The sequence below is a fragment of the Amblyomma mixtum genome, chromosome 2 (genome assembly GCF_055824585.1).
Source record: "Amblyomma mixtum isolate Tamu chromosome 2, ASM5582458v1, whole genome shotgun sequence".
Taxonomy (NCBI): Eukaryota; Metazoa; Arthropoda; class Arachnida; order Ixodida; family Ixodidae; genus Amblyomma; species Amblyomma mixtum.
Window position 1 is genome coordinate 311904632 of NC_143013.1, and position 12920 is coordinate 311917551.

At 52.3% G+C, this 12920-nt stretch overlaps 1 protein-coding gene across 1 annotated transcript; it reads right to left on the minus strand.

Moving 5' to 3' along the window:
* Positions 1–1048: 1048 nt before the first annotated feature.
* LOC149364981 (uncharacterized) lies at positions 1049–12507 on the minus strand. Its single transcript, XM_089568774.1, has 6 exons — positions 12443–12507; positions 11972–12236; positions 8758–8966; positions 5339–5693; positions 2082–2434; positions 1049–1421 (listed from the first exon to the last, which is right to left on the minus strand). The coding sequence occupies exons 1-6, from the start codon at positions 12505–12507 to the stop codon at positions 1049–1051; spliced, it is 1620 nt and encodes a 539-aa protein (XP_089424900.1).
* Between the last annotated feature and the right edge of the window lie 413 nt (positions 12508–12920).

Genomic DNA, 12920 nt, shown 5'->3' on the forward strand with positions numbered 1-12920 from the left:
TGCTGAGCAGCCGGGCAATAGAAGAGGCAATGGGCAAGGTCCGCATAGATACAGGGGCAGTTGGGACAGGAAGGGTCCGATCGATAGCGATAGAGAAAGAGGCGAGACGGGGTGATGACTGCATTCATTTGAACGTGCCGAAGAAGGCGATCCTCCGGCACTGTAAGTGATGGATGAGGGGGAGGGTAAAAGCGTTTGTCGAGGCGGAGCTCGAGGTAGACCTCTTTTATGATGCGGCGAAGGGTGAGTCTCCCGCCGTCCTCCGAGGGCTTGGGCCAGGGGATCAACGGTGCCCGGAAAAGTGTGTCACGGGCGAGCTGATGAGCCAGTAATATTTCTATACAAACCACCAGCAACGCACGAAGTAATCAAATTCCATTTTACAATATTTCTTCCAAGAATGTTGGGAAATCACAATAAGAAGTTTTATTTCACGTTACGCTAATACTGAGGGTATTCACTAATAACGAGGGCCCGCCGCGGTGGCTCAGTGGTTATGGCGCTCGGCTGCTAGCCCGAAAGACGCGGGTTCGATCCCGGCCGTGGCGGCCGAATTTCGATGGCGGCGAAATTCTAGAGGCCCGTGTACTGTGCGATGTCAGTGCACGTTAAAGAACCCAGGTGGTCGAAATTTCCGGAGCCCTTCACTACGGCGTCCCTCATAGCCTGAGTTGCTTTGTGACGTTAAACCCCAATAAACCAAACTAAACCAAACTAATAACGAGGATATTACATAAGCGGTTGCCTACAACTGTAAATGAATTACTTTGCAACTCCTGGAAAATTAAGAGGTCGCAGGGAGAGTGCATCGTTGAGTTCGCATACACTGTCTTTAATGTTAAAGGCTCTCTCGTATTACACTGCATTACATTACTGCTAGTGGTGTACATAAGTGAAGAAGTGCAACTGTAAATGAAATATTTATTATGCAAATTAAGTAGTGACCTATCGAGAAACCTGAAAGGGAATACTCAGAGGGCAACAATTCTTGTCGAAACGAACACCCTGCATACGCCGTGCGCGAGTACACCGGCATTTTGGCGAGTGTTCACCGGGCGGCCCCGCACTTGTGGCGACCGCTCGCCATGGGGCTGTCCGCGGCGCATCCGAAGGCCCGTGCGAAGCGCTCGTCTCCGGCGAGCGGCTCGTTGCACAGCGCGACCAGCTGCTCGGAGGGGTCGCGGTCGCACAGCATCAGGCAGCCGACCGCGAAGAGCTGCGCCGCCTCCGAGAGCCGCTCGAGGTTTTTGAGCCGCTCCTCGGCCTCGGAGGCGCGCTCCTCGAGCGCCGCGAACTGCACGTCGCGCACGAGTCGCATCCGACGTAGCCAGCGAGGGCACTCGCCGGCCGCCGCCTCGCCGCCGCCTCCGTCGACACTGGAGGCCAGCGCCCAGGCCAGCTGGGCGCCCAGGGTGCCGAACCTGCCTCGCGGTTGCAACATGCGAGTCGCAAAAAAAGAACTCCCTAGGAAGTGTATCCTATAGCGCCGAAAAAGCAGCTCGGCAGAGCAAACGAAGGACCCGAGAGTCTAGCGTGAGCGACAGCTTCCTTTCTCACTGTCTCTTTTTGTTTACAGGCTTGTTTGATAAGTTAACAGCGACTGTCCTTAGAGACGCGGTTACTTGATGCGCTGCAGTCACGGCTCATTATTCTTGCTCTTATTCGAACCGGCTGAGAATTGAATGCAATCAGAGGAAGCGCATTTAATGCTGCTCTTCCTCATACGACGAGGACCAAGGTATGGTGTTTTGCTGCCCAAGAAAAATTTCAGCGCTCATAGCAGAATTCAGAAAGAGTGAGAAACAAAATACAGTAATTCCTTGCGATAGTTAGCCACTGCAATGTCAGTATCTCACGAATTTTCGGGTAACCAAAATTAGCTCCTCTTCCGTCATGCTTAACCCAATGCAACTGCCTGCAACAGGCAACTCAGGCTCGTGGCTTTGTGCGTGTCCCAAAAAAAAATGTCTGTGTGTCACGAGCTGGAGTGCCTGCTGCGCACGGTGTGTGCGTTCACGATGCTGACCGCTTGCAGCTGAACGTGCGCCCAGCAAAGCGGCGACCCTAATAGGCCTCCTCACCTGACGGCAGTCGTGACATTGTCGCCGAACATGGGGAAGACGACGTGGTGGGGTCGCACCACGAGCCAGTTGCCGTTGGCGCTTCCGGCGGCGCGGGCAGACCGCTGAGGCAGCCACTCGCGGCCCATGTCGAAGAAGGGCGCATCGACCAGCCGTGCCAGGTAGGAGAGACCGACGGCCACTCGGCCTGGCCAGGTAGCCGACCTACGGCCGTCCAAAGCGCGTGCCCAGTTGTCCAGAAAGGCGTCGGTGCGCATATCCGCGAAGGAGGAGTAGGCATCGTCAAGCGCCTCGCCAGTCGGAAGAAAGTCCGAAAAACCCACCAGCCGATTCGAGACGTTCAAGGGAGTATTCTGCACGGACACGGATATGATGCATTGGTGGCGCCGTTCATCGACCTAGAATAGAAACTTCAGACTACGCCAGCAACTCGCACTGCGGTTTGCGTTCTACAAGGTACCTGAATGGATCGGGGGATTGCGCTGCAAAATTGAGGTCAAAAAGCGCAACTTGAGCAGCGCTGGGCTCGCAGTGCTTCGGGAACTCTTGAGAACTCAAAGCCACAAGGGACTAAAAGGGTCGCACGGGTTAGTCATAGAGAGATAACTGCGTTGCCACAACCATTAGTCCCTTAGAAGGCCAACCATTATAACCTGAGAGTGTTTTCACAAAAGGATCTGTAGTTGTCGCGACCTTGAGTTTGGCTTCGTTGTCACTAGATGGCGCTGAGAGCAAGGGGGGCGGCTACTCTGAATGTGTACATATATTGCCTGTGGGCAGCAAAAAACTTTCTTGTTCAGGCTTTCCATGTTGGGGACACAGTAGCCAATGCCTCATCACTATAGGCAGCGCAGATCATGGCGTCAGAAGTGGGATCCGGCTAACGTGGTGCTTATGGATGCGGGAGTCGGTTCGGACACCGAGGAACCCAAGGTCAACGTCGTGCGTGTCAGTATGCCCTGGATTTGGGGTCACAGCCAAGAAAACACTTTTGCTCGCATCAAGTCGTTGTTCAGCTCAGAAACGTGCATGGCAAAGTACCACCTGCACTACCCGACTAGAGTATCGGCTGACGAGAGCTCTCATGGCCTGGAAGCTATCTTGCTGCTGGACCAGCCTTCCGGAATTCGACGTGTTGTTGCCCACGCATCTAGATCCCTCACTCCTACAGAGGGACGCTACAGTCGGACGGAGAAGGAGTCTCTGGCTGTCACATGGGCTGTCTCCAGGTTGGACCAGTATCTCCGCGGTCTAAGCTTTGAGGTCGAGACGAATAATCTTCCTCATGTATACCTCCTTGCAAGAGGATGCGAATCAAGCTGATCCGCTATCAGTACACCGTCAAATATGTACCTGGGAAACTCTTAGAGACGGCCGATACTCTGTCACGAGCGCCCTGCGACATACCAGCTTCGAAAGACGTCAACAGCTTAGAAATTTTCATTGAGGAAGTCCTCAAGGATTTGCCTCCACTAGTGGCAAGCCAACTAGATGACTGTGACGATTCCCCAAGGCAGCGGACGTGACGGACACCGCGAGCGCCTTCTCAGTGGCACTCAGCTGCACGGGGAAAGAGGAAAGGGAAAAGATGATAAACGCTTCCCTGCTTTTCAGGGAGAGGGGCCAGTATGACTCTCGCCAGCAGCGTGTACTGTCGGTTTACAATGCGCCTCTTCCCGCGCCCTCCGCAGGGCACGTTGGTGACCCGTTTCGGCGTTCGCTTTCAGGCGCGTCCACTTACAATACCATAACAATGATGCCCGTCGACATCAGGCTCTTGATGGAGAGTGTTCCTTAGTAATGACCTACTGCGAGGGAGGCTGGCCATCCAAGAACAGAGTACCGACCCACATAGCACCCTACTGGAAGGAGAGGAAGAGTCACTGAGTATGATGGCCTGCTTTTGTTGGATCGCCGTATCGTCATTCCGTCTGCTCAACGCCGCGACACTCTCGCATTCCTGCGCGAAGGACACTAAGGTGTTCGGCGCTGTCAATAACGCGCCCGAGAGTGTGTTTGGTGGCCAGGATGCAACCTGCATATCGAACATCTGGTGACTCAATGTGCCACGTGCGCCGAGACTAGATTCGCGCGTTCCGAGTCACTGATACCAACACCTACACCGGAGAAGTCATGAGCAACGCCTGGGAATTGACCTGTCCCAGTTCAAAAGACGCGATTACGTCCTGATCATCGATTACTGCTCCAGATTACTTGAACTGGTTGCACTAGGGACTACGTTATCAACAGCAGTCATCGCTGCACTCGCTTCGGGATTCCAGACGTCGTGCGGACAGACAACGGACCTCAGCTCGTATCCAAAGATTTCACCGAGCTCGCTCGTTCTTACGGATTGCGTCTTGAGACAAGCAGCCCTAGATCATCCTCAGAGTAGCGAAGAGGCTGAGCGCATGGCGCGGACCGCGAAGGACCTACATGAAAAAAGCTCCTATCCGTACCTGGTTCTCCTCACTTTCAGGCATCTCTCCAGCGCAATTACTGATGGGGAGAAAACTGTAAACTCGCCTCCCGGGACTGCCAGAACGACTTCTGCCAGCACCGCCAAGTTACGGGGTGTTCAAGGCAGAGGATTTCACAAAGAAGGGAAACAGGCGAAGAACTACAATCACTGTTACAGTGCAAGCTCTCTGAGTCCTCTGAAACCAGGGGACGACGTGTGGATCAAGGACATTTGTTGCAGTGGTCGTGTCCTCAGCCCTGGTCAGCGACTTCGATCGTTTGTGGTTGACACTCCTAGCAGCATTCTGCAAAGGAATCGTCGCCATATGGTGCCTTTCTCAGCTAACCAGACCTGGTGCGAACTCGATTCGGTCGTGCAGTGAGACCGCCGCGCAGGTTAAATTTGTAACCACCTCGGGAGGGAAGATATAGTGGGCGCCACCTTGTGTATGGCTTCGTTGACGCTAGGTGGCACTGAGAGAAACGGGGACGGCTCCTCTGAATGTGTACATATATTCCCTGTGGACAGCAATAAACCTTCTTGTTCCTGTTTTCCATGTTGGGGGCGCAGTAGCCAACACCTCATCACTCGGCAGCACAGAACAAGACCATGGTACGTCATCCTTCGCGGGGGCTAAGTGCTGCTGTTAGCTCCATTTTGGTTCGGCGTAATGTTGCAAGATGTACGAAACAGTGCAGTGCAGAAGGCGGTGCATGCAACCCAGCGTGAATCGCTCTGCTCGCCAGTCTGAAAAAAGCAAGTAGCGACTCGTGCTACGTGGCCACGCTGCGCGCACCTTCCAGTCTTGCAGCTTCTCGGTGAGGTCGATCACGTGCGCGGCCAGCTGTCGCACGTCAGGGCTGGGCGACGCGAGCTCCTGTACGGCGTTCTCCACGGCGGCCCAGCCCAGGGTCAGGTCCAGGTGTTCGAGGCAGAGCCGGTGCACGAGCAAGTCGCTCATCTGCCAGCCACTGAACAGCAGGCCCGCCAGCCGACGGCTCAGCAGAGGTGCAACGTGTTGTACCAGCATCCAGCCCGCGTACAGGTGTGCCGACTGCGCGCCCAGTTCCTCGGCCAAGGACGTCAGGGCGCCCAGGTAGCTCCGGTTTTGTACCACGACCCACGCCAGGTTTGTCGCCCGCTCCCCTCGGCTAAAGGAGTAGCATGGACCAAAAGAAAAATTATTCCCAATTTGCCAAAGTGCTAAACGCTTGCTCTCTGTCTATTGGGCAGGCATTACTGAAGTCATACGCAACAAAAAAAAGGGACTAACACGACACAGAGGTAATTTACCGCCTCATGGGCTCCGTCTGATTCGTAGTGGTTTGTGAAAGGAAGTGGGATAGTGCTTATATATTCGATGTCAATAACTAATTCTCTTGATCTCGTCATTGAGAATTCTCGATACGTGCAGTGTAAACAAGAATCAACCCAAATGGGAATTTAAATGGTTGGCGTCGATCTTCAAACTACATGTGTCGAAACATTTACTCCATGAATATGGAGCAAATATGTGGTAGATGACCTACTTTACTTCCTTCACTGATTAATGGAGAATAAAGAAGGATTCCTCTTTTTTTTAACTCCCATTTTGATATGGCGTTTATTGGTCTCAACACTCCCCAAGCCCCCAGTGAAGAACTAAAAATCCATCTTGCGCTGTCAGCCCTGCCACCTAGCGTCTCGTCTACTTCTGGCCAGTCTTGTGATAATGACGGTGAGTGACGTCCATTGGTTGTTGTCACTGTATATCTGCTCGCTGCTGTGCATCACGGGCGCCTGTCGCGGTACAAGAGGTAGAACTGTCGCCTTTTTACACTGCAGTAAGTTACATTGGACTGCGCCTCTGAAGCCTCCAGCGCGCACTCTCCATGACTGATCTTCCTTTGTTGATAAGTCATGACGCCACCGCGTTTGAGCCCCCGCTTAGGCCTCATTCTCAGAGCTTTTATCAGTGTGATTCGCACAGTGTGTTGTAGCATACTATTGTCTACAGTGTCAACACAGAACTGCGATGGAAAAGAGTTCCGACGATGAGCTCTTGACAGAGCTGGTGAGGTTGTATGGTTCCTCGGTCATATTAAGAAAGCAAACATTAAAGGCATGAAGATGCAAGCAAACACTGTCATGCCAAATTATCTCCGGTGGCGTTCCCATTTTCAACTCCCCCTACTCTCGTTTTTAGTCAACTATATTGTGGTGCATGACCGTGAAAATTTCTCTCAAACCCCTTTTCCGCTCTGGAACATTGGTTGTAAGGTTACATCGTTTTATCTACAATAATAGGCCACAGAACGAGCTCGCAAAGCGCAAGCAGACGACAAGCAGTTGACTCCTTTCGCCTCCGCCTACGTTGCCGGCGGACTTGCTGACGGCAAAGAGAACCCGTAACGCGGGGTCGCACGAGAGAAGCACAGTTGCCCAAGCTGCAGCCTGCCGCCGGCCCCCGCAGTTCCCTCTCCGTCTGCGCCGCTGTCACTGCTGTAAGGATGAGCCTGAATGAGGATCTATAAACATGGCGCCATGTTAGTGCTGCATTTCTGTGGGTAGTAAAAATTTGCATCCCTTGTACTCCTATACACGTACCTTGTCGGTCGTCACCATCAGCCTGACTACGCCCACTACAGGGCAAAGGTCTCTCCCATGTCTCTACAATTATCCCTGTCTTTTGCCAGCTGTGGCCACCGTATCCCCGCAAAATTCTCATCCGCCCACATAACTTTCTGCCGCCCCCTGCTACGCTTGCCTTATCTTGGAATCCACTCCGTTGCCTTTAAGGACCGCCGGTTATCTAGCCTTCGCATTACATGCCCTGCCCTGCCCAAGCCCAGTTCTTCTTATTGATTTCGACTAAGATGTCATTAACCCGCGTTTGTTCCCGCACCCACTCTGCCCTCGTTACACCTGTTATTTTTCTTTCCATAGCTCACAGCGTTGTCCTTAAATTAAGCTGAACCCTTTTCATTAGCCTCTTCCCTATAGGTGAGTATCGGTAAGATAAAGCTGTTGTATACACATTTCTTTTCAGGGATATTGGTGAACTATATTCATGATCTGAAAGGACCTGCCATATGCGGGATCAGCGGTGTAGGGGAGCAAATAAAATACTCCATATAGATGGTGTAAAAGCTCGATATGTGTATGCGCCAGAGGACAAGCTATTTACCCCCATCTGGGCGTTCTTTTCTAACAGTGTATATTACTGCCTGTCACCAGCTAATTCACCGGAAGCGGTGAAAAAGTACGGCTGCGAATAAGAAAGGACGCGCGAAAGGACTGCAGTGCTTCTAGTTCTCTTAACCACCACTGGGGCCACCTTCCACAGCTGGCCGACATCGGAAGCTGAGGAAAGGGTTCAATTCTATAGAAGTGCAGCGTCAGAGGGCGCGGCAACCTAGTTTTGCCCTTTAGTTTTGCCTCGGCTGCCTTGATACGCGTGCCCCATTTGCCTATTATAGGGTGCCTTGATGCGCGGTGCCCTCGATGCGCGCTGCCCCTGGCGTGCGCATCGAGGCACCCCAGTTTTGCCGGTTTTCGCCGGCTGTCACGTACCGCGCATTACTTCGTCACTGGCTGCACAGCCCACATTTACCTTGAACCTGCTCTGAATCGTCTAAAAGGGGACCGACGTTATTTAGGTGCTGAGTCGCCGGATTTTCAACTCCGCCATGCCCGATGTGAGGCCAGTACTGGCATTGGAATTGCCGTGGTTTGTCCGGTCTAGTCCTACCGTCACAAAGCCGAAAGGGAGCCGACGCAGCTAGGTTAGGTTAGGCTAGGCTAGGAGGCCTGGCCCTTCTAGAGCCGCTGTGAGATCACTGCGGGATTGACAGGGACAAGCTCGATTTCTTATCAACCCCACATCAGTTACATATCGGTAGTGGAACGGCTAACCGGCACCGCGTCCGCGATACCGATATGGGACAGATGCGTGACGACAGCCCATTTGGGCTTGCCCACACGTTCCGTACTGAGGCCAACTGAACTATTAGAGGGATTGCTCAAGCCCCGACGCTCGAGCAGAACCCCCCTCCCCCCCCTCCCCCCAAAAGGCCCAGTACCATGTGATACACCTTGGTTGCAAGTACCACGAGGACGCAGTGAAGCTGCCTGGCCAGTCAGGTTTGTACACATTTGCGGTTGGATAGCTACGGGTAAATTCTCGAATGCCTTGAAGCCTATGGGAGTTGCATGTCAAAGCTTGCGCGAACGTACCTTTCCGTGGAGTTCTGCAAGTAGCCAACGACAGCCTGCTTCCACGGTTCCGGCAGAGGAGATGAAGTGACGTTGGCACCCCTGTTCCAGGAGATCAATTCCTCCTGCACAATCTCGGGTTCACCGACCCCGAGAAATGGTTCGAGCTTCTTGTCGGCCGCTCTGTACACCACCTCGAACTCCTTGAAGGACTCCGGCTTTGTGCCCTCCTGGGGAATAAACGTGTCAGCCCATTGAATAACAAAAGTGCCGTAGCGTCACTTCGAGAGCTCACACATGTGGCCTTAACTCTACTAGAGGAGGTGACCGCCAGTGACGAAAGAGGGCCGTTTGTTTTTAAGCATGAAATGCTTTTAGCTCCCGTTGTCGGCAGTGTGGTGACGTCACGCCGAGACCGAGAGCCATCATCCGGGCTCTGAAACGAGAACATCCGGGCACCGTACGAGACTTAACGAGATTTAACGAGACTCTCTAAGCCCTCCTACGCGACCGGCATGCAAGCGCCGGTTGGTCTCCAAACGAGTCACAAAAAATAACTGCTGCCAGTGCCTTCTCAATGTTTATCAAGACATAAGTCGAGCTGTGCGTTTGATAATGCACGGAATTATAATTTCCGATTTCTAATAACGCGTGCAAAAATCACATACATGCCACAATATTTAAGCATGAAATGCTTTTAGCTCCCGTTGTCGGCAGTGTGGTAGCTTCGCGCCGAACGGGTGGTGGCGTTCCTACCTTCCTGTAAGGTGCGGCTCGGGTGTCCACCGAGATGGCAGAGAATTACTGCGTAATTTCCTTTCCTCAAAAAGCGTCGCGTTCAAAGGACGAGCCATCACGCCGAACGGGTGGTGGCGTTCCGCGGACTGCCTGGCAGCGCTACAACACGCTGTCGCGTTCCACTCCTAAAGGCGAAGCTTAAGCGTCATTAATTAGCAGTTTACATTACTTCGTCATGAATTATGTGTGACGTAATCCAGTGGTAACATCACCAGTGTCACATACGCAAAGTGGTGCTGAAAACGCTTTCGCCTCTACGCACTTCGGACAGTTTCGAAAGCGCTGCATATACATTCTTGTCAGGCCTGCGTCTCGTCGTGTCCGCGTGCGCTTCGCATTATGCCCGTAAACATTTCATGCTTACTGTACTCTCGGTTATGTTGTTGTTGTTGTTGTGACTGAGAGAAGGATGAAGAGGAAATTGCACGGGCCTGCTACTGGCTCGAGCCAAGCCACCACCGCTGCCACGTGCAGATAGAGGAGAGTTAAAAGATCAGAGAAAAGAAGTAAAGGAGAGAAAAGACGCGCGTCGCAGCAACAACTGCGTCCGCCGGAGCGGTCGCTGCTCAAAAAGAAGCGGCCGAAGCCGCGCTCGCCGAAGCGAGAACAGATACTCGGTTACGGGAGAGGCAGTTTTTTTATATCCGCGCTGTTATAAATAACAAAGAGATCATACACCGGCATGCTACCCGGTCGGAAACCACGACTAAAGTTGAGGCAGGGCCCACAACTGTTTGTTTCTTTGTTTATTTGTTTGTTTACACATACTTCAGTCATCGAAGACCAAGCAGGAGGGAACATTCTGAAAAACACGATAAGAACAACGACATAACAAATTCAACACTCTGAGGCAACAATAAATGGAAAGAAACAGGAATAGAATGTGCGGCCAACACTAACTTGACACATAATAAAACAGTTTTTTTTTTTTTTAAAGCAGCAACTACGTCGGCCGAAAAGACATCTTCAGGCAGTGCATTCCACGCTGTGATTGTTCTAGGGGAGAAATGAGTATTTGAATGTGTTGGTACGGGCAAAGTATGGGGAAAGGTTATGGCTGTGGCTATAGCGAGTCTGTCGCGTGTATATGGAACCTAGGTACGGAGCACGACTAATATTAAATTGGCCGAAATACAGTGAGTAAAGTAATTTAAGTGTTGCAACTGTTCTCCTGCTTCCCAAAGTAAATATGGTATTAGTAGCCATCAGAAAATAGGGAGATATAGAGTTATGATAAGCGTTAAAAGATGAAGCAGAGGGTTTTTGCACTGGAACATTTTGAGTTCCTTTACATCCTTTTTTTAAAAGCGGGTCCAACCCGCCGCGGTGGCTGAGTAGTTACGGCGCTCGGCTGCTGGCCCGAAAGACGCGGGTTCGATCCCGGCCGCGGTGGCCGACTTTCGATGAAGGCGAAATTCTAGAGGCTCGTGTGCTGTGCGATGTCAGTGCACGTTAAAGAACCCAAGGTGGTCGAAATTTCCGGAGCCCTCCTCTACGGCGTCCCTCATAGCCTGAGTTGCTTCGGGACGTTAAACCCCAATAAACCAATAAAAGTGGGTTCCATGCAACACAAGCATACTCTAGTTCCGGAAGAATTAAGGAGTTGAAAGCAAGCAGTTTAAGTTCAGGCAGTTTATTAAACTTGCGTTTTAGAAGACCAATGCTTCTTGAGGCAGACGAAAAAATATTTGTTATGTGATTCGACTATGAAAGGCGTTTAGTAATGGTAACGCTAAGATATTTATATCTGTTAAATTAAAAAAAAAAACTTATTTCCAATAGGGGGCCGGCGCAGGTATCAAGAGGTCACACCAACCCCACTTGGCCACAAGGAGTCCACCTGCTTTTTGTCCACATTGACGATATTTTTCAACAAGTATTGTATTGGACCACATGGCTGGTAGTGAACAGAGCAAAAAAAAAAAATATTGTACGGCAGATTACACTCTCGTGTAAGACTGATGACACAGCGATGCTGTTTGAGTTTGGTTCGACTAAGTTAATCGTGATTATACTCGCCATTTCTATCTGTTGGATCTATAGTATGCCTGAGTAATTGTTGTCTGAGTAATTTTCTTCGTATTCCTTTCTGCCGAGTCAATCCGGCGTCTCCCTCCTCTTTCCTATAAGTGCAGAGAGAGAACGGTTGGCAGGTGGCAGGGGAAGGGAAATCCCCCAAACACCACCTGCCACAATCGGCAGGTAGAGGCTCTGCACAGACGCCGGACAGTTTTCGCCGCCAAGGCGCTCCGAATGCCCTCGCATTAAGACAGCTGCCTATACTATATAGGCGTCGCCGTGCCTGCAAGACTGTTAGGTGCACCCGGCGCAAGCACGGAGGAAGTGAAAGCATGAGCTTTCTAGACCTGCTCGCAAAATGTTCGAACAGCAGACGTTTCGACTTGGGCGTGTACACAGTGGAAAAGTCTGCACGCACCGATGGGCGGGCGAGCATGTCTGCGAGCAGGCTGTAGTAGTCACGGAACCGCCAGCGGCCCATGAACTTGAGGCGGAGCCGGTGCTCGCGGAGTCGGCTCGCGGGTGCCAGGCGTAGGGTGTCGGGGGTCACGGGCTGCGCGCTCACCAGGGCCGGAAGACCCACGAGTTCGGCGGCCAACAGCAGCTGTGCGAACAGGGCGCCCGTGCCTCCGCTCACCTGGCGCCGGTGCGGCCACGTCAAGCCGCTCCGGCCCAGCAGAGACCTCGTGTTTGAAACAAGACAAGTAAGGCAGCATAGCTCAGGCGGGACACATTTATTCCGTGATAACGGAAACGAAGAAAATGCGCTCCGGTGGCTAAGCCACCTTATCACAGTGGGCAAGAGAAAACGGAGAGAGCGTGAGCGAGGCGACGTGGCCACGCGGCTTCGATAGCGCTTCGCGATACCACAACCTGCGCCCAGCGTCACCGGGGGCACGTCGTCGTACAGCGGACTTCGTCGGGGCCAAACAGCGTCGCGTTATAGCAAGTCATGACCGAAGACTCGCGTTCACCCTTTGGTTAGTGCTTCGGCCACCGCATTCGGCCACCAGCTGCATACCACGAAAGGCGCATTTCTAGGGTGTCCACAGGCGATCCAGCTGGGCAGCACTATTAACGGCTGATGTGTCAACGTGGAAGCCTCAGATTCGTCACAGCAACAGCCGTAATGTTGCACGTGAGGCACTGTGAGCGCATGTCTAAACTGCTCATCGCCACCTGTTCCGGCCTGCACATAGGCAACGCAATGTACAACAAAATGGCACCCGTAATATCACGTGAACACACCAGACTATAGTGACATTCTAGTTCACTATACACCAGACGGAAGTGCTGTTGCACTGTCCTCTGTGGGCAGGGAAATTTGCTCTTTAGTTGTTTTTAACTGCCCTTTCTACTCTTTGTCC

Bases quoted from the DNA above. Each gene is read 5' to 3' on its own strand.
- LOC149364981 (XM_089568774.1), bottom strand. From the start codon at position 12,507: ATGACTTGCTATAACGCGACGCTGTTTGGCCCCGACGAAGTCCGCTGT. The intron at 12,237-12,442 runs GTGACGCTGGGC...TTCAAACACGAG, and splicing joins TGTACGACGACGTGCCCCCG to GTCTCTGCTGGGCCGGAGCG. The intron at 8,967-11,971 runs GTGCGTGCAGAC...TTTATTCCCCAG, and splicing joins ACATGCTCGCCCGCCCATCG to GAGGGCACAAAGCCGGAGTC.